This window comes from Chiloscyllium plagiosum, unplaced genomic scaffold, assembly GCF_037043375.1.
Source record: "Chiloscyllium plagiosum isolate Xiang-an unplaced genomic scaffold, Cpla_swu_hap1 HiC_scaffold_32, whole genome shotgun sequence".
Taxonomy (NCBI): Eukaryota; Metazoa; Chordata; class Chondrichthyes; order Orectolobiformes; family Hemiscylliidae; genus Chiloscyllium; species Chiloscyllium plagiosum.
The window spans coordinates 18037451-18062789 of record NW_028270170.1 but is presented as its reverse complement, the minus strand read 5'-3'; the positions used below and the strand labels follow the sequence as shown (position 1 = coordinate 18062789).

At 40.7% G+C, this 25339-nt stretch overlaps 1 protein-coding gene across 2 annotated transcripts in view; it reads right to left on the bottom strand.

Moving 5' to 3' along the window:
* Nucleotides 1-856: 856 nt before the first annotated feature.
* The window catches only part of LOC122539867 (amine oxidase [copper-containing] 3-like), a 36073-nt gene continuing 11590 nt past the window's right edge, over nucleotides 857-25339 (bottom strand). The window contains exons 2-4 of one of the 2 annotated variants that reach the window (XM_043675000.2): nucleotides 11394-11682; nucleotides 2505-2634; nucleotides 857-1816 (exon numbers count right to left, since the gene is read on the bottom strand). In XM_043675000.2, coding sequence (XP_043530935.2) covers nucleotides 1550-1816; nucleotides 2505-2634; nucleotides 11394-11682 — 686 coding nt within the window. In that variant the 3' untranslated portion in view covers nucleotides 857-1549. The remainder of the gene's footprint in view (nucleotides 1817-2504; nucleotides 2635-11393; nucleotides 11683-25339) is intronic. The other variant, XM_087977836.1, reaches the window with a different exon arrangement.

Here is a 25339-nt window from a genome sequence, read left to right as displayed (position 1 = left end):
TGCTTGTTGTAACTAACTTTATGACTTGTTTGGGGAAAAGAAACAAATGGAATCATAGAATCCCTACAGTGTGAAACAGGCCCTTCAGCCCAACAAGTCCACACTGACCCTCCGAAAAGGAACCCCTCCAGACCCATTCCCTATACTTACTTCTGACTAATGCACCGAACCTACACATCCCCAAACATTATGGGCAATTTAGCATGGCTAATTCACCTGACCAGCACATCTTTGGATTGTGGGAGGAAACCGGAGCACCCGGAATGGAACCCACGCAGACACAAGGAGAATGTTCCCTTACCTGTCACCTGGTCACTTAAATCAACAGTTACATCAAGACATGAAGATGTTACTCAACAAGCCAATCAGGTACTAAATGTGATGTTTTCAACCAGTAGGGAATTAAGGGAGAGTTATTCTCTAGTCACTGAGCTTTGTGCATTAGCTGTACATGCTTAGAATTTGAATGTGGTAGTTGCTGCAGACTAGCAGGATTTCTTAGGGAAAGGTGAGGACTGCAGATGCTGGAAACCAGAGTTTAGATCAGAGTGATGCTGGAAAAGCACAGCAGGTCAGGCAGCATCCGAGAAGCAGGAAAATTGACGTTTCAGGCAAAAGCCCTTCATCAGGAATGGAGGCAGGGAGCCTTCAGGGTGGAGAGATAAATGGGGAGGTCTGGGGAGTGGAAATGGGGAGAAGGTAGCAAAGAGTACAATAGGTGAATGGGGGTGGGGATGGAGGTGATAGGTCAGAGAGGATGGGTAGGAAGGGAGATTGACAGGTAGGACAGGTCATGAGGATGGTGCTGAGCTGTAAGGTTGGAACTGGGGTAAGGTGGGGGGGGCAGGGGGGGGGCAGGGGGGGGGGGGGGGGGGGAGGGAAAATGAGGAAACTGGTGAAGTCCACATTGATGCCCTGGGGTTGAAAGTGTTCCAAGGCGGAAGATGAGGCGTTCTTCCTTCAGGCGTCGGGTGGTGTGGGAACAGCGGTGGAGGAGGCCAAGGACCTGTATGTCTTCGGCAGGATTTCTTGTCCATTAAAGTTTGGTGAATAAAGAAGCTTGGCCAGCACACAAGGTCAGTATCAAGTGCAGAAATTTGAGCAGCCCATTCTGTACTCTCCTTCATTATTTGACATTGAATTACTGGGACTACTAACCACCATATAAGAAAACAACAGCTTGTACAAAATGTCTATCAACCCCAATGTGATTAGTAGAACTGGAGAAACTGGAAGTGGATCATAAGGGGTCTATTTAAATGATTTACTCGCTAAGAAACAATAGAGTTTCATTGAAAGTGATGGTTAGTCATGAGCAATGTTCCCTCTAAGCTGTACAATTGGATGTGTGCAACATTTCCAGTGTTCCATGCATGGCAAGCGGCATTGGTACACTGATCACAGCATTGACTTAGGTACCTGATGTTTCTGCTGTACACGGTCCTTGGAGTCCAGTGCAGGTGGAAAGAAAATTAGAGGGAATGATGGTCATGATTAACTTCTCTTTTCAATCTAATTACATCCTGTTAATTATTAACAGCTACTATTTTCAGTCTGTTCCATAGGTAAAATCTGGGAAATGGGGAATACAGGTAGCATACTCTGGTGTACATGCTACAGGGTTGTTCTCGCATCCTTCCACACCCGGAGAAGGATCAATGTAGACAGCATCTTCGGCACTAATAGATGGATCAGTCTGAAAGTAGTTTACTGGCTTTAAATAATAGCCAACACCATTTCCAGCTGTGGCGGTATTTGGAACATCCTCTGAGTGGGGAATGTGGAGAAAGCCTGCTGTAATCCAAGCTACCAGATCCTGTCAATAAACATGAAAAGAAATAGGAGTTTGGTTACAATTTTGGCACAAAACTGATTAAAAGCAATACAAACTGTCTTCATTCCTTTCCTGAAACAATGGGGGTAAAACTGACCACCACTAGCAGAGCAAAATAGATGAAAAGTCAGAGTCATACAGCTGTACAGCGTAGAAACAGACTTTCCAGTCCAACTCATCCACGCTGACCAGATATCCTAAATTATTCCAGTCATGATGACATTGTAGATGGATATTTGGCCCACCAGCTTATACTGAATCACCATTGAGGGTCCTCCTTCCTAAGTGGAAGCTTAATCAGTGGCATGTAAAAGCAACAAGACCTAACCAATTCCAGCATCAAATATGATTGCATTCTAATACAACACAGTGGTATATGGAGCCTGAGTAAAATCTGTCTTTAGACCAGGGTAATGATGCCAATCATTGTTACTCAAAAGGTACCCTGACTGGACTCAGCAAACCCAGCACATTGTGTTACCATGGCTTGTTGAACTGCACAGTGCAGTTATCTTTCAAATGTCCTGTGGTACACAACAATAGCCTGGGATTATTCTCACACCACTCTCAGTTTCTTTGGGTAATCACGACTGTAATCCATAGTTGGCAGATCCAGTAAAATTGTATCTCCACAATCAAACAATTTTTTAATACACATATTAAAACAAACCTCATTTTGAATACTTTCATCATCAATAAAGCCAGCAAAATAAACAGCAGGATTCCAAGGGTTATTCTGATTGTAAATGCTGCTGCTTCTTTGTTCCCTTTCTTTGTACTTTGTCACTGCCAACTGGTACCTGCATTGATTGAAACAATAATATTAATTCACCTTGGCTGTGAAATGCACAGATTCAAATACAACAAGTTGCATTTATGTAAGCTCTTTAAAGAATAAAGTCCCTAGGCACTTCATAGAAGGTTTGCAAAGCACAATTTGATGTAACATAAGATGGCAATAGGCAGAGGACCAAAAGGATTGAGTCAAAGAAGTAGGTTTGAGGGAGCACATTAAAAGAGGAAAGAGAGGCAGAGAGGTTATGGAGCTCCAGACCTTTGGAGGCAGTTGGAGACTAAATACTACAGAAAAGGAGACATCGCTGTAGATATAAAAGTTAATGTGAATGAACAGGGCATTTGGATTGCCACTCGTATGGCAACGGTGAGAGTTAGGGTTTGGCATAGAGAGGATGGTAGATAGGAAGCAGACCAAAAAACTGATAGTACAAAGATGAAAGGAAAAAAGACAAGGCAGGGCTTGCATAGAGGAGGTGAGTGAACAGTGGATTAGAGACAGCTATACAAAAAGGAAAGTCATGATGTGGAGGAGCTGGTGTTGGACTGGGGTGGACAAAGTTAACAAATCACACAACACCAGGTTATAGTCCTACAGGTTTATCTGGAAACAATAGCTTTCGGAGCGCTGTTCCTTCATCAGGTAGCTATGGAACAGGACCATAAGATACAGAATTCTGTGTCTTATGGTTCTGCTCCACAGCTACCTGATGAAGAAGTAGTGCTCTGAAAGATAGTGCTTCCAAACAAGCCTGTTGGACTATAACCTGGTGTTGTGTGATTTTTATAAATGAAAGTGTAAGAGAAGCATATAGAGAAAGGGGACAGAAAGCAAGTAGAAAACAGGAGAGAGAAAAGGTGAAAGACAGGTGGAAGAACAGTGACCATTTGGTTCTTTATCAAGGCATAAAATGTCAGTTTACATGATTTTAATGCCATTCCTCATTGTCAAACAAACACAATAGTATTATAGTTTAATGATGATATCAAGGGCAATTTAAATCCCTTCAGTAAATAGGAACTTGTATGGATGCATGCATTTATTTTACATTTACCAATTGTGTTTAATTGAGACAAATAAAAAAGGTCCCCAGGGTAGTTTACAATTGCACGAAATTAAAGATCACTCATGTAGCTTTAATAATTTAGTTAGGCAAGGGTACCAAATGGTCAGATAATATTCAGTAGCTGATGTCTTGCAGTTTTCAGAAGACTGATATGATTACAGTTTCAGACGCAAATGCAAAATATTATGTATTTCACCAGATCTTGCCACATGCTGCAGAATGGTATATTGTTAGTTTGATACATTGGCTGCAGTGCAGTAGTGGCTTGGGATTCAGAATACAGAAGAACCCCCAATATCTGAACACCAATTATCTGAAAATCGATTATCCGAAGGAGATCTTGAGGTCCCGACAGAAGCATTACATCAAAGACCTGTGTCCAAACACTGATCGCATCTTTTGTTTCATGATTAAAAGTGCTGCTGAGACCAGTCCTAGACTGATGGGAGAGCAGGCACCGTCTATGACTGACCTCCCACTCTCTCTCTCTTCCCACACTTTCCCTGGAGTTCTACACAGGCGTGTACCCTAAATCCCCCTTTCCCAGATAATCTCTCTAACATTGTCTGGTACAGGGCAGAGGTGGAACCTGTCAAAACGTTGCAGTGAAAATGTGTATGCGCGCGCGGGACATGCACGCTATTTGGAGACTCACTCCCCAAAAGGCCTCCCCAAAAGGCAGTAGCAGTCTTGTTGTTCGGGTCCAGTCCGGCTCCCCCAGAGAGAAGGTAGGGGTGGATGGGGGGGGACGCGTGGGGGTGGGGGAGAAGGCGAATGGGGGGGGCGGTGTTAGGGGCAGGCGGTGGGCGGTGTTGGACGGGGTTTGGGGGCGGACGGGGTTGGGGGGGGGGCCAGGAGCTCGTGCGCGCGCTGTGTTGCTGCCTTATCTCCTGAACAGGGAGTAGACTTTACAGAAAACTCCAAGCCCCAGAGGAAAGGCATTGAATTGATTAACTGAATAATCAATTATCCAAACGAAAGAGTGCCAGCCCATCTTGCCTGGATAATCAAGGTTCCTCTGTATACATGGACACATGCATATAACAATATGTGAGATATAGGTAAAGTAGTGTTACTTTTGCAATTATAATTACTTATGCAAGGTAAATGAACTCACATCAGTGTGTAATTGTTTCAACTAAGAGCTGAGTCAGCAAGAATGCAAACTATGTGGAGGAAATACATAATTGTTTTTGTATTAGCTAAAATTGTATGCAAGAATGTAACGTGACTGCAAAACAATGGTAGATGTTACAGACAAATAGATAAGGTGCTGTGAGGATGTAGGTTAAGCCAGATATGCTTGCACAAGCAGTAGTTATAAGCATCTGTTTCCCACTTTTACAGAAACACAGGAACAAACCCTAATTAGAAGGTCATAAGGATCAGTATGGTTGGGGAAAGCACAGATGGAGGGAGTAGATAATACCTAACAATGGGCCACAGCAGGATGTGGTCAAATGGCCTTGTGAGGCCAGAAATAAGCGTTTTGTCACAGACAAGGCCGGATAAGGCAAGAGATAAACAGGAGTAATGGGTGCCGGTCTTAGAGAAGTGGAAGATTTAAACGGGGAAGAGCAATGGGATAAAAAAAAGGAACCAAATTATATAAATATCGTGTATTCGTTGAATTCAGTGTGTGTGTCCCTGCCTTGTATACAGTGGACATCGCACTCTCTTGCAAGGGTAAAATAAATGACACTACTGATTCAGATCTTGTCTTGGACTGAAATTATTGAAGTGAGTGAGCTTTGTTTCTCACAATTGGGGACCATCCGGGATCTTCTTCCATCGCCGGGGGAGTGGCTGGCCCTGGACACTGGGAAGACGCGTCCCGTTCCCAATTGAGGAGCGGTCTCGTGTCTGGGTTTGGTCTGCTCCCTTGGGCGACTGGTACAAATCCCACAAGAGAGACATCTGAATCAGACAGTGAAAAGAGGTCGATAGAAAATACAGCAAAAAGGGGCCAGGCAACTCTGTGCACAGACCAGGGTAAGAAAATTGTCATTTAAGTACTGCCTTGGTGGCCGGGAATGAGTTTTAGTAGTTAATAAGGGACTAAGGAAGGAACTCAATATGGGCTGTGCCGTGGGTAAGGAAAAAGCCTCCAGGAGAACAAAAGAAGAAAAAGGCAATGGAAATGGAGGCGGGGTCCCTTACAACATACCTCCAGAAAGTCCGTTAGGCAGGATGTTGTGGAATTGGAAAAATAATACTTGTACAAGGCAAAACGATGATTAAATATTGTTGCTTTGTATGGACTAAGGAATCCATTTTTCATCCCACCATCTTCTGGCCAAAGTACGGGTCGGACGAAGACTGGGTTTGTAAATATTTGAATTTATATGTCAATGAAAAACAGCCTTACAGTCAGGAGGAATCAGATTATGCTTCAAGTCGGAAGGGCTCGTAGCTGAAGGGATACTGAGGGTACACTTTGGAACTAAATCATGGTCAGACATCCAGAAAAATATTCAAAAGATAGAGGGCTGAAGCAAGGAGCACCCAGAGGTGTTGTTGCAGGAAGCTCAGGAAGTGTCTGTGAGATATGGTGTGTGAGAGAGAAAGAACGAAAAGAGCTGTACAGGTGGTAGAAAGTTTAACCCTTTATGATTTGGTTTGAATGCACATTTGTTTGTTGGTGATTGAACGTTTGCGCTTTATTCCCTGGAGCTTGAGTTCAAGGACTGTTTTGAACCTAATTTTTATTATGGAAACTTAACATGATTTCTTTTAAGGTTAAGGATTCTAATAGTGATTATAAAAACAAAAATGATAACTCCTGTTCTTTTTACAGGTCATGACTGCCTTACTATCAGTTTCTAACTAATCTCTTTTATCCTTACATAAAAGCGATTTATGAAGTTTCAGTTCAACATTAGATTGTAGTAAAAACAAAATCCTATGGTTAATATCTGTGACCTTGGAGTCGGCCATTGTTCATGCATTAGAAGTTTTTTTTTTAAACTTGAATGGACAAATTCTTTTAAGGCAGCTCCGATTATTTCACGACCTATAGCATTGTAATGGAGCAATGATTGGTCAGGACTATTTAAGAAAACTAATTTTGGATTTAAATTAAGGGACTAAAACTGGGTAATTATAGTGGATTTCAAAGTTGGAAACTGTATGCATTTTACATTTTAAATATTGAATACTGAATAAACAAATGGAAATATATAAATATATTTACAAGTTAGGAACAGGCTTTAAAGTTAGTCAAGCATAAATTGATGAATTGGTATTTGAAATTATGGAGAGCAAGAAATATTGCAATATTTCTTTAAAAAAATTCTCAAGGTCTAAATAAAACATTGGGTGATGAAGAACGGCCATTAGGTGGCCCTAAGGTTGTTCAGTTGGTTACATCGGGTCAGCAATTGATCTGGCAACGTAACATGAGAAGTGGAAACAAAAGGCAAAAATAATGATAGCCCACGGTTGATGAGATAATAAAGAAAAGGACAAACTAAAAGAAAGAAAGAAACCGAAATGGTCTCGTGGACAGGAACTAGGATCGAAGTGGAAATCCCCTCAGTATCCCTTCAGCTACGAGCCCTTCCGACTTGAAGCATAATCTGATTCCTCCTGACTGTAAGGCTGTTTTTCATTGACATATAAATTCAAATATTTACAAACCCAGTCTTCATCCGACCCGTACTTTGGCCAGAAGATGGTGGGATGAAAAATGGATTCCTTAGTCCATACAAAGCAACAATATTTAATCATCGTTATTACTGTGAAAGGACGGGTCACTTTAAGAGAGAGTGTCCAGACTTGAAAAAGGAAGTAAAGACCGTACTGTTTATGAACCTTGATGAAAAATAGAGGTGTCAGGAGTTCCTGCCCCCGGGGACCCACCAGTAACCCTTGATAAATTTAAAGGTGGGACCTTATAAAGAGGACGTAGTTTTCCTAGTCGATACAGAGGCAGCAAGGTCATCCTTAAAATTTAAGCCCAAGGTAGCGGGAACGAAAGAGTTAATTGGATTATGGTGACAGTTTTGTGATGAGAGGCACGAAGAATCAGTTTTGCGCTCATGACAAAATACTGCCACCAAACTGGGGACTGAAGTAACTGCAAATGGTGCGATGGGATCTGTTGAGGTTCTTAAAAATGAATGTGCTCGAGCAAACAATTACGGAAACAGAATGAGAAAGCACAAGTGACTGGTAAACAAATAGAACTGTGCAATTACAGTTTTAAAAATGTTTTGGTCATTTGTTGTGTTTCCACCCTGAATTACAGATAATGATTTTTATATTTATATAATATATAATTAATAATTAATATTTACAATAAATCGATTGTGCTAGCCTGAATCAATATTAATTGGCAACATCCCTTCACGCAGTCTCAGTGACCTGTCATATTGATCCATGGTTAATTTAAAACATGACTGCATTAATTCATTGTTAATTAAAGAATGGAAAGCTACATTACTGGCTGATGAGGTAACGAAAGAAGCAGCTCTGAATCCACAGGAAGCGGTGGTTTATTCCCTAATACCTACTGTTCCAGGTCCTCGGGAAGTTCCTATCTCTGGCCACTGCCAATCCCAGAAACTAAAGATTTGTTCTTAAAGAAGTATATACTGGGCTTGTCCTCCTCTTTGTCTTTCCTCAGGAAACAGGCTTTATTGGCACAGACTCCACCCCTTGAATTCACCGTTCATCCGATTCGACCGGGAGATTGCGCCATAGTAAAATCATGGTCAGGGACTAAATTGCAACCGGACTGGGAAGGGCCGTACCAGGCTCTTTTGACCACCAAAACGGCAATAAGGACGGCGGAGAAAGGCTGGACTCACTACACTCGGATCAAAGGGCCAGTGGAATCTCCAGTTGAGGAAGAAGTCTGGACAGCCGAATCAATGCAAGACCCGCTGAAACTCAGGCTAAAGAGACTTTGAGTAACTGATTATACAGTGGCGACGCGAGCATGGGATTATTTCTGTAGGATTGTATATTAAGTCTTTTTGTGCTTCAGCATGATTTTTTAGAATGCTGGGGATGTTTAGAGTTATGATGCTAGCCCTCTTAATATTGGGATTTTGTCAAATATCATTTTCATATGTATTATTAATAGTTCCTGAGTCTGATAATCCACAAGTAATAGACGCTGATGCATGCAGCTTAGTAAATTGTGGGGATGTAGATAATCATAGACAGTACCGCAGCTTAGAGATACATCTTAAGTCCTATGGGGATGGCCTTGGGGATGGTACTTGGTATAACGGTCTTGTCACAGTACACCGGGCCCCCTTCCGACCAACTCGCAATTGTCCCGATAAAAAGTGTAACCCAATATACCTAACAATAAAGAAAACCACATGGCACGATGCAATTCTGGGGGGGTATCTATGCGATACAATTAGATGAAACATTTGGAACAGAAATGAAAGCAAACAGGAAGGATTTCTCGTGCTGTTGTTTTCGAATTAGTGTAGGACAGGGAAAACGGGTAGCACTACTGGATAATAAGGTACAACCTTTCACCCCTCCCGATGACCCTAAAGTAGTAAAAAGTATAGAGGTAAAGGACTTGAAACAGACCATCAAAATAGAAACTGGGTACGGGGATGTAAATGCCTGGATTGAATGGGTAAAGTATACTGTAAAAAGTCTGAACGAGAGCAATTGCCGTGCATGTGCCTCCGGTAGGCCAGTGGCCCAGGTGGTTCCCTTTCCGCTCGGGTGGAAGCGAGACAGGAAGGGCATGAAATGTATGATAGCCCTGTACCAGGGTGAGACTGCATGGGATGATAGGAATTGTACCTCCCTATCTCTGATGTTCCCTCCCTTGGAGAAGAAAAATTTAAAAGCACCCCCCCTATGTTTTCAGCCATAGTTGGAAATCACACGTCGTGTGTGCGTAGATGAGGTACAAATCGGTCTAGAGATTTGGGGGAGCTGAAATTGTGTACAGAGATTAAGAATGTCACCGAAACGGACAAGGGAGGGAACTACTCACACTAAAGGTTCCCCAAGCGGATCTGTGGTGGTACTGTGGATGCAAAATATTGAGACGCACGCTACCTCTGGATTGGAGAGGGATATGTGCAATTGTACAATTGGCAATTCCATTTACCCTGGCTTTTGAGAAGGAAAAGATAGTAGGGAAAAAGGGAAGGGGTAAAAGATTACTGGTAGACACCTCTTTCGATGACAGGATTTATCTCGATTCTATAGGAGTCCCTAGGGGGGTACCTGATGAGTTCAAGGCTCGCAACCAGATTGCAGCAGGCTTTGAGTCAGCTCTCTTCTGGTGGGTAACAATTAATAAAATGTAGATTGGATAAATTACAATTTCTATAATCAACAGTGATTTATAAATTATACAAGAGATGCGGTTAAAGGAATAACAGAACAGCTTGATGCAACAAGTAGGATGGCATAGGAAAACAGAATGGCCCTTGATATAATTTTAGCAGAGAAAGGGCATGTGTGTGTGATGTTAGGATGAAGCTGTTGTACCTTGATTCCTAATAACATTGCGCCTGATGGTTCAATTACTCAGGCCTTAAGGGGATTGACTACCTTAGCAGAGGAACTGGCTGAGAATTCAGGAGTAGACACATCTCTCACGGGATGGCTTGAATCATGGTTTGGAAAATGGAAGGGGGTGGTGGTTTCCATCCTTACTTCCCTGATAGTAGTAGTCGGGGTATTGGTGGCCATTGGCTGTTGTATCATACCCTGTATACGAGGGCTCACCCAAAGCCTTAATGAAACAGATGGCTCTAAAAGGGAATCAGGCAGAGGAACTTTATCGACTAAATAATGAGGGGATGAGTGAGACCAAGATGGATGAAATCTCTGGAATGATGCTTGCGAATTTTGGGGGCGATGCTTACAAGAAAAATGCAGAAGGTAACAAATGGTAATTAAAGAAAAAGGGGAAATTGTGGGATATAGGTAAAGTAGTGTTACTTCTGCAATTATAATTACTTATGCAAGGTAAATGAACTCACATCAATGTGTAATTGTTTCAACTAAGAGCTGAGTCAACAAGAATGCAAACTATGTGGAGGAAATACATAATTGTTTTTGTATTAGCTAAAATTGTATGCAAGAATGAAACGTGACTGCAAAACAATGGTAGATGTTACAGACAAATAGATAAGGTGCTGTGAGGAAGTAGGTTAAGCCAGATATGCTTGCACAAGCAGTAGTTATAAGCATCTGTTTCCTACTTTTACAGAAACACAGGAACAAACCCCAATTAGAAGGTCATAAGGATCAGTATGGTTGGGGAAAGCGCAGATGGAGGGAGTAGATAATACCTAACAATGGGCCACAGCAGGATGTGGTCAAATGGCCTTGTGAGGCCAGAAATAAGCATTTTGTCACAGACAAGGCCGGATAAGGCAAGAGATAAACAGGAGTAATGGGTGCCGATCTCAGAGAAGTGGAAGATGTAAACGGGGAAGAGCAATGGGATAAAAAAATAGGAAGCAAATTACATAAATATTGTGTTTTCGTTGAAATCAGCGTGTGTGTGTCCCTGCCTTACAGACAGTGGACATCACACTCTCTTGCAAGGGTAAAATAAATGACACTACTGATTCAGATCTTGTCTCGGACTGAAACTATTGAAGTGAGTGAGTTTGTTTCTCACACAATACAATCCATAACATTTTAAGTACACAACAATATAACAGCAACTATGAGCTAAAGAGATAAATGCACCATACCTTTGCCAGGAAATAGCTTTTTCTTCTGGAATTTCTTCGGGTACACTGTCAGGATTGAAGCTCACCACTTGAATCCTGTAACCACGATAATGGTTCCAGTTATTTGTACGATCTTGATTTACAAAATTCAGATATCTAGGCATTTTTGTCCCGGCTCTGAAAGCAGCCTGGTTTTCTGTCTCTAATATCTGCTTTTTCACAGTGGCTACATATACCTTCTGATCATTTTTCCATGGGACTGATTTGAGCTCATATTCCACATCCTTTGTTTCAATAGAGTTACTTGTTCCTAAAAGCAACAAAAGTAGATATGAGTGGATGATGATTCAAAATATAAAATGAGAATTTCGTATTAGATTTTAATCTTCCATTTATGCCAACTAAAACCTGAATGGGAATATGCATTTATAATAGTTAGAAAATAAAAATCAATATACCAGTACATCAGGAACTTCCAACAATTAATTTCTAAAAGTCTTTTGTTGGCTCTATGTTGCAAAGCTAAACTGAAATACACATCGGTGGCTCAAAGTTAAAAATCACACAACACCAGGTTATAGTCCAACAGGTTTATTTGGAAGCACTAGCTTTCGGAGCACTGCTCCTTCATCAGGTGTTTGTAGAGTATAAGATCGTACACTGTTCTTATGAGGGTATCCTTGATTACTGCCAGGTGCCCGTCATGTTTATCCTCATCCCTTTTTTAGATTAGAATCAGTCTGACCATTGTGGCACAGACAGTCTCACACATTAAATGCATTATCTGGGCCGACATTACATCAATTGTTAAAGTTCATTTGAGAATGTAACTTTTAAATGTTCTGCGATTTACATATGAAAGAACTGAAACCAACATGTTCATTCCACAAGATGAGAAACTTAAACAATCCAGGTCTTTTTCAATATATAATTTCAGTTACATCACACTGTAAAACTTTTGCTATAAATTTTGTGTCTTACAATCTTATTCTCCATGACCACCTGAAGGAGCAGCACTCTGAAAGCTAGTGCTTCCAAATAAACCTGTTGGACTATAACCTGGTGTTGTGTGATTTTTAACTTTGTACACCCCAGTCCAACACTGGCATCTTGAAATCACTGCATTGGTTGCTGTTATTCTACACATTTTGTATTGTTACAATGACACACTACTCCACTGTATGCAACGATGCACGATAGTAATCTTAGTGGCTGTTAGTTCTAGTCACTGTATTATACATGGATACATTCTATAATAAAACCTTGAAATATGATTTTTGCCTCCATCAATGTGTTTTCCCTGCTTTGGTAATGCTTATGTTGAACCCCACAACATAAGAAACATGCTGTGGGTATCGAAGAATCTGATGGATATTTACTCCAGTTAATGATTTTCTACAAACTTTTTTTTGACTGGGGTAATATTATTTTTAATAGGTCATATTAGCAGAGCCTGCATCCAGTACAGTATGCAGCTACAGTTAGTGAGTTTGGGTGTTATTTGGGGTGTGTGATACATTGGATGTCCAATGTAATATTTATCCATAGAGTTAGATCATTCCTGATGAAGGCCTTTTGGCCGAAACGTCGATTTCTCTGCTCCTTGGATACTGCCTGAACTGCTGTGCTCTTCCAGCACCACTAATCCAGAATCTGCAGTCATTGTTTTTACCACCTTTATGATTTTAATTGTCTAACCTTTCCTGGAATACTTTTAAATTAACAGAAGCAGGGCAGAATTTGCAAATTATTTATGATTTAATTTTACAGTCCTTCAATTTTCCACTGATCTGATTTCTTGAGATGTGGATGTCCTACACAGAGGATTTTTCACCGGCTTGCAGTGTATTCAAACTTGCTTAGGAAATTCTAAATTTTCTTTCTGCTAATCTGAGCAATTGTATTAAACACCCCCACAACTTCAACCATCAGGTTTCAGACTATAGTCTTTGTTAATTAATTAATGGCACGTCTTGGCATGGGTCTTGGGCTCAAATTTGCAGTACTGCATTAAACATTCAGTCCAATAATTTGAATGTTCAATGGGCAGTCATCCCGGAGGTAGACACCACACAGAAATGTTAGTGTATAAGGAGACTATTCGGCCCATACTGTGAATGCCAGCTCTCCAAATGAGCATCTCGCCTAATGCCATATTCGTCATCACTCCATAACCCTGCACATTGCTCTTCAAATCATCATTTAAGCCCCTATTGAATGCCTCTGTTGTAAATGCCTGCAGCACATGCTTTGGTAGTGCATTCCAGATCTGAACAACTTACGGCAGGAAAAGGATTTTTCATCACATCACTATAGCTTTTTTTCACTAATTTCTTTATATCAATGCACCTTCATTCTCAATCCTTTTACAAGTGGGAACATTTTCTCAGCATTTACTCTGTCCAAACCTTCTATGATGCTGAATCAGATCTCTCCAGCTTTCTCTACTCCATGGAGCACAGTTTAGGCTTCATCAATCTACCTTCATGACTGAAATTCCTAATCCCTGGAACCATTCCCACAACCTCATTTGGAGTATTGCATACAGTTCTGGTCACTGCATTATAGGAAGGATGTGGAAGCTTTTGGAAAGGGATCAGAGTTGATATACTAAGATGTTGCCTGGTATGCAGGTAAAGTCTTATGAGGAAAGGCTGAGGGACTTGAGATTGTTTTTGTTAGAGAGAAGAAGGTTGAGAGATGACTTAATTGAGACATATCAGATAATCAGAGAGTTAGATAGGGTGGACAGTGACAGCCTTTTCCTCGGATGGTGACACCTAGCGCAAGGTGACATAGCTATAAATTGAGGGGTGATTGATGTAGGACAGATGTCAGAGGTAGTTTCTTTACTCAGAGAGTAGTAGGAGCATGTTACGCACTGCCTGCAATGGTATTGAACTTGCCAATTTAAGGGCAGTTAAATGGTCATTGGATAAACATATGGATAAAAATGAAATAGTGTAGGATAGACAGCCTTCACATTCTTATTAAAGTGCAACACTCAGAACTGGGTGTAAAACTCCTGCTGCGGCTGAATTAGTGTCTTATGTAAATTCTTGATTCTGAAACCTATGCCCCTATTAATAAAGCATAAAGCTTTGTATGCTGTATTAACTGCACGCTCCATCTGTCCTGCAACCTTTATTAATTTGTGCACATTTACACCCAGGTTCCTTATCTGCTATACATACTTTAGAGTTATACCCTTTAGGTGGTACTGCCTCTACGTTCTTCCCATCAAAATGTATCATCTCATATCTCCACATTGAAACAAAAACAAGTTACTGGTGAAACTCAGCAGGTCTGGCAGCACATGTGGGGAGAAAGCAGAGTTACCTTTTCAAGTCTGGTGACACTTCATTAGAACTCCACATTAAATTTCATCTACCGTCTTTCCATCTACCCTACTAACTTGCCTATGTCCCTTTAAAGTCTTAAACTACCTTCGTCACAGTGTACAATGCTTCCAGGTTTCATGCCATCTGCAGAGTTTGACGTTGTGCCAATTATTAATATGTCAGGCAAGGCAAGGGTCTCAACTCTGATTCCACTACCAACTTTCCTCACCTCAAGAAAACAACCATGAAGCATTACTATCTGTTTCTTGTTACTCAGTCAATTTTGTACTATGTTGTTACTCCCTTTTTATTATATAATCTCACATGCATTTTTTAATGCAATGTATTGCAAGCTATCTGGACGGTCATGCGCAACACTAATCGCACTGCATTAATCAACACTTTGTTGTTACCTCATCAATGAACTCCAGAAAATTGGTTAAACTTCAATTGTAAGAAATCCATGATGGTTCTCCTTAAAATGAGCCCAGAATTGTTGATGTGGCTATTAATTTAGTGCCAAATTATTGTATTCAGACGTTTCCCAATCATAAACGGTAAAGTGACTGGTTTGTAAATTGCTAAGCTAATCTTTTATCAGATTATTTGAATAAGGGTGTAAGTTGCAATTCTCAAATTCTCTGGCACAACTTCAGAGTCAAAGGAAGACTGAAAAATTACTTCTAGTTCCTCTGCAATTTCCATTCTCTTGTCCCTCAGTGTCCTTAGATTCATCCCACCCAGTCCTGGTGCCTTGTCAACTTTAATTACACCAGCCTATCCAATACTTTGACTATGCCTGAAATATCTCCTCTTTGATGGTGGTCCATTACTCAGTTACAGATCTTCCCAACAACATCTGATCCAGCTCCATTCTTCCCCTCTATGAAGTTGAATTTCACAAAATTTATTATTCTTAATGTGGATAATTCATTATCATTGTACATGGTCCACCTAAACCGTATAATAATGATCATTATACCCAAGACATTTTCCCACTGGCACCCTACTTGGCCATCTTACGCCCGAGAACCAGGTCTGGTAGTGCCTCCTTTCTCTTTGGACTGGAAAAGTAAGGCTGTAGAAAATTGTCCTGAGTACACTCTAGGAACTTTTGACCCTCTCTTCCCTTTATATGATGACTATCCCAGATTATACTTAAATAAAGTCTCCCATTTAGAACAACTCCATAATTTTGTAACAAAAACAGAAATAACTGGAAAAGCTCAGCAGGTCTGGCAGCATCTGTGGAAAGAAATCAGAGTTAATGTTTCAGATCCAGTGACCCTTCCTCTGAACCAATTCTGCCAGACCTGCCAAGCTTTTCCAGCAACTTCTATTTTTGTTTGATTTATCGCATTTGCAGTTCTTTCGGTTTTTAATCTATAATTTTGTACCTCATTGTTTTCACAAAATCAAAGAATTGTTATATCGCAGAAGAACACTTCATTTATCGTGTCCTCACCAACTCTCTGATAAAACATGAAGACTTTAAACCATTTTTTGCTGCTTTCCTTTCACCCCTACAAATTACTTCCACTGAAATAATTATCTAATGCCCTCTTGAATGCTTGGTTTGAACTTGCTTCCACAACACTTCCAGGCAAAGCATTCCAGACCTGAAGAACACATTACATAAAGTCAGTTCTTCTCACATCACATTTACTGGTTTTGCAAATCACTTGAAATCTGCAGTCTCATTCTTCTTGTTTTGTAAATGGGAACAGTTTTTCCTCTGTATACCCTAAATAGGCCTCTCCTGTCTTTGAAAAGTTAAACAAATCCCCTCAGAATCTTCTGAAAGTTCAATAACAGTTCATATACAAGCTGCAAGAACTGGTTAAGACTAGTGTTATCCCTATCTGTCTGGCCATAAAGGGGTTTAAGAGGTACCATGAGAATGTAACTAGTACCGTATGTGAAATAAACAGTGATGTCACTAAACCCCTAAGGTGTATGGGGTATGTCCACAACTGACCAGTATCATACATTCAAATAAATGCCGATGGGTTTGGCTAGTGACAGTGTTTAGTGCACAGTGTGTGCTGGGTCTCAACTGCACAAGCTGCCAAAACTTCCAGATGGTAATGTGATCCATTGTTAATAAAGTATCACAGTTGTGGCAATGCAGATGGAGGCCATTTAGCCCAATGTGCCTGCACCAGCTCTATTAGTCAGTGTCAATCTCCTGCCTTCTCCTCACATCTCTGCGTACCATTTCTGCCCAAATAATCATCCAATGCACTCATGAATGCCTCAGTTGAATCTGCCTCTATCACATTTCCAGGCAGTACATTCCGCACCCGAGCTACACATTGTGAAAAAGTATTTTCCCCACATCACCCATGCTTCATTTGTACGTCATTTAAAGTCTTTTTCTGCTCGTTCTTTTGCCTTTTATAAGCAAGAACATTTTCTACGTATCAAGCTAGTTCAGATTGCTCATGATTTTACAATTGTACCCACTATTTTATATTGTCTTTCAACATTCTCCTGACCAGAGTGCATCACTGCACACTTCTCTGCATTGAACCTCATCTGCCACCTTTCTGATCACTCTAAGAACTTGTCAATGTCCTTTTGGAATCCCACGCTGCTCTCCTCACAGTTCACAATTCTTCCAAAATTAGTGTCACCTGCAAACTTTGAAATTATCCCCTGCACACTGAGATGCAGATCATTAAATTAGGAAAAGCAAGGGTTCCAATACAACCCCTGGGAATCTCCACTAAAAACCTTCCTATACAGGCCAGAAAATATCCATTGACCATTACTCTGCGCTTTCCATGGCTCAGCCAATTTTATATCCATGTTGCTGCCATTCTTTTTATACCATGACCTTGACATTTCCTCACAAGGTTGTTGTGTAGCATGGGATCAAACACTGCCTGGAGATCCATATGTACCACAACAACAGCATTATTCTCATCCACCTTTTTGTTAACTCTACAAAAATCTCCAGCAAATTAGTTAAGATGATTTTCCTTTTAGAAATCCATGCTGGCTCTTCTAATCAACCTACCATTTTTTTTCCTCATGGGACTACTAATTCTATCCAGAATGAACACTCCCAGAAACAAGAACAGAAGTTGTTGGAAGAGCTCAGTAGGTCTGGCAGCATCTGTGAAGAGAAATCACAGTAAATGTTTCAGCTCCAGTGACTCTGCCTCTATAATTTCTACGCTCCCTTCCCTCAAAATGCTTGGACGGAGTTCACCCAGTCCCAATACCTTGTCAACTTCAAGTGCCAACAATCTCAGATTTCTTTCTTATTAGTTTTGACCACTTCTAGTGACAAAGATTCCTACTGTGTCACCAGAACTATACACAATACTCCAAATGAGGTCTAACGAGTGCCAATCCAGGGCTAGGCATTAAGAGTACAAATCAAAGCTGATGCTCCAGTGCAGTATTGAGATAGTGCTGCATTGTTGGAGTTGCTGTATTTCACATGAGAAACACAACCACCCTTTCAAATAGTTAGTAAAATTCCATGGTCACTGAAACCGATAATCTGGTTGGTCCCCATTACGGTTGAGGGGAGTCTTGTGTAAATTGTCTACTGCATCCCCAACAGTGATTACACTTAAGGTACTGCACTTGTTCTGTGTTTTCCCTCTGAGATGGCCATTATTTGTTTCTGTCATTGAGGTTCGTTTTCAGTTCTAATTTCCTCTACAAATTGTAAAGGTTATTATATACAGCATACCAGATCAAACTAATTTTGGTTTATAACTATGAATTGAACACTGTGTTGGAGGGGAGGTCTTGTGGCATTCCAATCCCTGAGCCAGAAATTCAGGGTTTGCCCCCATCTCAAGACTTGGTAGCCAAGGGACATGTCAAAGTCACATGGCCAAGCAAGTTGATTATCAACCTGTAATTATTGCAAGGATTTCCAAAGGTGGGAAAGGTCCCTGGTCAGCTCATGTGGTTGTCAGCAAACACTCGCTACTGAGTAAGATTGTCCACCAAGGAAATTCTGTGTCACTGGTCATGGCTCCCTCTTAGTGGTTTATGAGACTGATCCTAGAGCCACATCTCCACACGTGCATTTTAGGGTTGAATTCCTCTCGGTGGACATCTATAAACATGGGAATGCTGTTGCACATCAGCAGATATGTGGTCCTTGACAGAAGTGAGATCCAGTTCCAGTGGCAAGGAAATCTTGACAACTGGTGATCCCCTTGGTGCAGGAGTCTTTATCTGCTGTCACAGTCATTGATATTACATGATTATCTTCCCCCTACTTACCGAAGACTGGTTTTGGATTGTGCTGTTTCGTTCTTCCCATCTACCTTACTGCAATGCATGGTCCTGCTAGGAGTTGAGAACTCAATGGAACACAAGCCTCCTCACTACAGCAAGGAGGCAGTCTACAGAATGGGAGCTTCAGCCCCACAGCCTCCCTGTGTTAACAGCCTCTATTTATAAGCTCTTGTCATGGGTTTCATTCAACAGTCAGCGTTCTCCTTGCTTCTAGAGTCGGTTCAGGAGATTATCTCATATCTGTTCGCCTATTTAAATCTTTTCTACTACAGTGTGATTTCTCAGGAAGACTATTTCACAAGGTGGTAAACCAAGCAGTCACTGACCAGATACTAAGCCTAAACATTTCCAAAAAAAAGTGAAGACTTATCCTGAGAAGAATCATTTTTTTTTAAAGTCAAATCTGAGAGGTCTGAATCCACTGGTATTTAAACTGAGAAAGGAATAATGCTGCCTGCTGGACATGAGATGCCTACTTCTTACCACCATTTGCTGCTCCTCTCCATGTTGGGATTTATGGAAAGCATTCTGTGCAGTTTACAGAACATGTGGAGCTTCTGAAGCCTATAAAAGTCAGTGAAATGGGTGCACAGTTCTAAAAGGTGTGGGCTTTCTCAGACACACTGCAACAAGGAGAGTGGTCCTACACCTTCAGATAGATGTAAGGTGTCAGTCTCTTGCACTGTCTTGATTAATCAAATCTAGGATGGCTTCCCCTAGGTTAAGGTTTCTGGTTTTCTGTGTTTGAGTTGTTTTTTTTTGTGTGGGGGCTACCATCATGTAAACATGAAGCATGTGAGATGTTGTACTTTGAGTATTCATTCAATGATGAACAACTGTCCATCCTGCAGTTACACTACATGATATTACATGGACATGCCTTATGTGGATGCTCTAACTCCATGCAAAAGTTCAGAGAAACATTGCCGTTTGTGTTCATCATGTTGCAGAGATGTTAAGCCATTAAAACATTCAATAAACTTTTTCTACTTGCAGTACTCCATTGAATACATTTGTATGAGTGCTTTGATTAAGGCAGAGAGCAAACTAACTGCAAAATTATCAGTTTCATTCACACTAAATAAAATTCCTCAACATGAAAACAGTTGCTTAGCCTGGTTGTGGCAACTTCCTTCAGGCATATCATCTTTTTGATCTGTACCTTGACCAACATCTACCCCGCATTCAACATCACTAAAATCTAAAATGGCCCGCATTTTGCAGTGACAAATCTGACACAAACAAACAGTCAGCATTATTACTGCTTTGAAACGGATATTAATTTATTTCAGGAGTCTGCATGTGTGCAGTTAAACGTGGAAAGCCAGAAAATCAGGTTAATTCTATGCTTCCCCATAGGATACCTGTGAGGTTTCCACAGGCTATAATATGTAAAATTCACAGCTGTGATGTGAGCTTGTTATTTCCTCACGTCTCACTGTGCAATTTCTTAAAAATATTAACTGAGGTGTAACATGGTTTGCAGTGGCCACTAAGTTTAAAATTACTACTGAACAGCCAGTTTCAAAATATTTTTATATCTGTCGAATGACAAAGTTATCTAGTGGATTAAAAAAAAAATCAGATTTTTAAAAATAATTTTAAAATGCTTGTTCATGCTTTAATCCCACCCGTAAATCCCTATTTTACATTTTGTTCTCCGCTTCATTTGAAGTTAGAGTGAATTACTCAGCACATTTTAGTACTGGGTTTGCTATCTGTGAGGATACTTCAATGTAAATGGCTATTTCTCCCGCTTGCTAATATTGTGGCATCCCTTTCAGACAGCCCTTCACTAACTATTGGATTCAAACAGACATTCACAAAAGGAAAATCCACAGATCACTGATTTTTGTGAGCAACATTCATTGAGATCACTTATAGGTGTCTTCACTTACAGTCACCTATCGGAAAGTTGTTGTGAAACTTGAAAGGGTTCAGAAAAGATTTACAAGAATGTTGCCAGGGTTGGAAGACTTGAGCTATAGGGAGAGGCTGAACAGGCTAGGGCTGTTTTATCTGGAGTGTCGGAGGCTGGGGGGGGTGACCTTATAGAGGTTTACAAAATCATGAGGGACATGGATAGGGTAAATAGACAAAGTCTTTTCCCTGAGATCGGGGAGTCCAGAACTAGAGGGCATAGTTTTAGGTTGAGAGGGGAAAGATATAAAAGAGACCTAAAGGACAACTTTTTCACACAGAGGGTGGTACATGTATGGAATGAGCTGCCAGAGGATGTGGTGGAGTCTGGTACAATTGTAACATTTAAGACGCATTTGGATGGGTATATGAATAGGAAGGGTTAGGAGGGATATGGGCCGGATGCTGGCAGCTGGGACTAGATTGGGTCGGATATCTGGTTGGCATGGACGGGTTGGACCGAAGGGTCTGTTTCCGTGCTGTACATCTCTATGACTCTAAATGCATCTGTTCGATACCATATTGCTGTTTGAGAGCGCTTTCTGAGCACAAATTGCCTGCTGCATCTTCTAATTACAACAGTGAGGGCATTCCAAAAGTATTAATTTTTTAAAAACACCACTGAGAATATCTTGACTTTAAAGGTGCTATATAAATGCAATTGTTTACTATGTTTCTAGGTGTTTCAGTGTCAAAAATCCCCTTAATTTTTTTTTTAAAAGAAGAATGCCTTTTCCCTGTCATGGTGCTGCAATGTCAAAGTGGTCATTTGCAGGGAAGAACCATCCACTTCCTCCATTTACTCAAACTCCTGTCTGAATCCCCAAGTGAAAATGCACCAATTCAAATCACTATTGGAGTCATTTCGATGTTCGGTGCCACATGTTGTAAATCTACTGTGCAACATGTTCAAGTGCTCCATTTAATCTCCAGCAAAGTTTCCGAACCTACATCACTTCAATATAGAACTATTTAATGACTAGATGCTCAAAACATTTGCTCTGTAAACTTTTGGAAAGAAGCATGGAATGTGATTTACTCCGGGACACAAAGCATTCTTCCAAAAAAGGACAAGCTTCAGCAAAGCTCAAAACTGAGTCACGATAAAATGAACAGTAGTTTCTAGTCTAGCAACAATACTTGGGGTACAAATGCAGCCTTTGGTTTGTTGGGTTAGCTAAGACTTGTCTTCGTGCTTTGCTTCAAGAGTTTTGTCAACTCAAAGTTTAAGTAAATCTTAAACATCTTTAAATCTAAGGAACACAGCAGGCATAAAACAACAGGTTGAATTCCCCATCCTGGCATAGACTTGAGTTAGATCAAGTAAGCTGTTAGCAATTAAAATAATTTAACTGAGTTATTATTGATCCCAACAGTAATTAATGTAGCTCCAATTATTTCTTTCCCATCACGTTTATCACACAGAATCAGATCCTGTAATACAGGGGTTAATAGCTACATGTAAATAGCTACAGCACATCAATAATGTCAGATTACAAAGGTGGATGTGATCTATATGAACTTCAGTAAGGTGTTCGACAAGTTTCCTCATGGGAGACTGGTTAACAAGGTTAGATCTCATGGAACACAGTGAGAACTAGCCACTTGGATACAGACTGGCTTGAAGGTAGAAGACAGAGGGTAGTGGTGGAGGGTTATTTTTCAGACTGGAATCCTATGACCATCGGAGTACCACAAGAATCAGTGTTGGGTCCACTACTATGTTATTTATATAATTATTTTGGATATGGATATAGGAGGTATAGTTAGTAAGTTTGCAGTTGACACCAAAATTGGAGTTGTAGTGGACAGCGAAGAAGATTACCTCAGAGTATAATGGGCTTGATCAGATGAGCCAATGGGCTGAAGAGTAGCTTTTGATAAGTGCAAGGTGTTGTATTTTGGAAAAGCCAATCAGAGCAGGACTGATACACTTAATGGTAAAGTCCTGCGGAGTGTTGGTGAACAAAGAGAGCTTGGAGTGCAGGTTCACAGTTCCTTGAAAGTAGAGTCACAGATAGATAAGATACTGAAGGCAGCATTTGGTATGCTTTTCTTTATTGGTCAGAGCATTGAGTATAGGAGTTGGGAGGTCATGTTGCAGCTGTACAGGACCTTGGTTAGGCCAATATCGGAATATTGCGTGCAATTCTGGTCTCCTTCCTATCGGAAAGATGTTGTGAAACTTGAAAGGGTTCAGAAAAGATTTACAAGGATGTTGCCATGGTCGGAGGATTTGAGCATTGGGGAGAGGTTGAATTGTATAGGGCTGTTTCCCCTGGTGTGTCAGAGGGTGAGGCGTGACCTTAAAGGTTTATAAAATCATGAAGAGTGTGGATAGGATAAATAGACAAAGTCTTTTTCCTGTGGTGGGGGAATCCAGAACTAGAGGACATAGGTTCAGGGTGAAAGGGGAAAGATATAAAAGGGGCAACTTTTTCACACAGAGGGTGATGCGTGTATGGAATGAGATGCCAGAGGAAGTGGTGGAGGCTGGTACAATTACAGCATTTAAAAGACATCTGCATGTGTAGATGAATAGGAAGTGCTGGATCCTACCCCATGAATAGGATATAGGTTGAGAGCATGGTGCTGGAGAAGCACAGCAGGTCAGGCAGCATCCTAGGAGCAGGAGAATCGACGTTCCGGGCAAAAGCCCTTCATCAGCTCATTCCTGATAACATATTACCATGGGAAGGTAATAGCCTCAACTGGCTTTTTTCCTTTGGGATGAGATTGATCAATCCTATAGACCCTCTTAAGTGTCTTGAGAATCGGGCCATCTCTGCTTGAAAGGGGTTAAGTAGGCAGTGCTTAAGATCTAGAATAATTCCAAAAACAAAAAAAGGCTACGAATAGATTACCTACAGTATGGAAACAGGCCCTTCAGCCCACATCGACCCTCCAAAAAGTAACCCACCCAGACTCATTCCCTTACCCTATAGTTACCCCTGACTAATGCACCTAACACTAGGGCTATTTAGCATAGCCAATTCACCTAACCTGCACATCTTTGGATTGTGGGAGGAAACCAGTGCACGTGGAGGAAACCCACACAGACACTGGGAGAATGTGCAAACTCCACACAGATAGTCGCCAGAGGCCGGAATCGAACCTGGGTCCCCTGGCGCCGTGAAGCAATAGTGCTAACCACTGAGCCACCATGCTGCCTGAAATCATGGAAAATAAAGAACATGAAAGCATGGGAAGGGTTAAAGCATGAAGACCACTGGCAATCTGTGGAAGGCAGGATGGGATAAGAATAGTAGAATGATCTTACACCAATTAGCAGAGTAAGGTTAAGGCTGAAAGGTCACTATGGTGAGATGAGATAACAGTTAGTAGAGATAGTTTTCCTGTTAAGTGTTATTATGACAGGATTGGGATCATAAATATTTGGGACATGTTATTAAAATATCTAATTAATAGTTAGGAGAGTCGCCTTGAGACGGGAGACTATTGTAATAGATGGAATAGCTAAATATCTATCATGACAGGTTAGTCTGGAATGGAAGATCACTGTAGCAGAGGTAATAATAATAAATATCTAATCATGACATTAGGAAAATATTAAGTAGGGTCTGGAATGAAAGACCATTGGTGCAAAGAGTTAGCAATAAATATCTAACCGGGACATTAGAATAACATTAAGTAAAATGTACAACTAAAGAGATAATGGGAACTAACATCACTGGTTTATTGTGTAGCTAGAGTGAGGTACTTTGATTAATATAGTTGGACATGCTGATAAGCTAACAGAAACATGATAAAAAAAAATAAAAATCCAAGGACCCAGAGGTTTGGGGCCATTCAAGAATCTGCTTTTTTAGTGTCACAGTTTTTTGTTTGCAAATAAAAGACCTTCTTCTTGAAGAACTCTCTGCGTCTCCTAGTGATTCTCTATATTTTCTCCTCGACAAAACACACTGACTCTTCATAACTTTCCGCAATCTTTAGTAATCTTGTCATATTTAAAAAGGTCACAGCAGCACACTCATACCATTTTCCTCACTTATTCTACAGTATTTACATGTCCAATGGGTACTGCACTACAGAAATGCCAGAGGGTAATGAAATGATCTGAAGCCGGATTGTCAAGTAAAATTAGAAAAGGCTAGAAAGACTCAACATGTTTGGAAACATCTGTGGGGAGGCTTATAGAATTATTGTTTCACAGTGGACAGAAAATGTTTCTGATGCAAGTACTGAGGCAAGGAAATGAGAGAGGAAGAACAAAAGGAAAGGTTTCTAACAGGGTGAAAGACAGGACAGATTAAGATGACAAAGGCAATAATAACAAAGCCAAAAGTAGAGGTATGAGATAAGTAAAGATGCAAATGATAAGTCTAGAGAGGTTTCAAAATGGGAAAATAAACAGCATAATATTCAACTGCTTTTGTCCAAAACAAGAAGAAAGGACAACACAAAACAGAAATG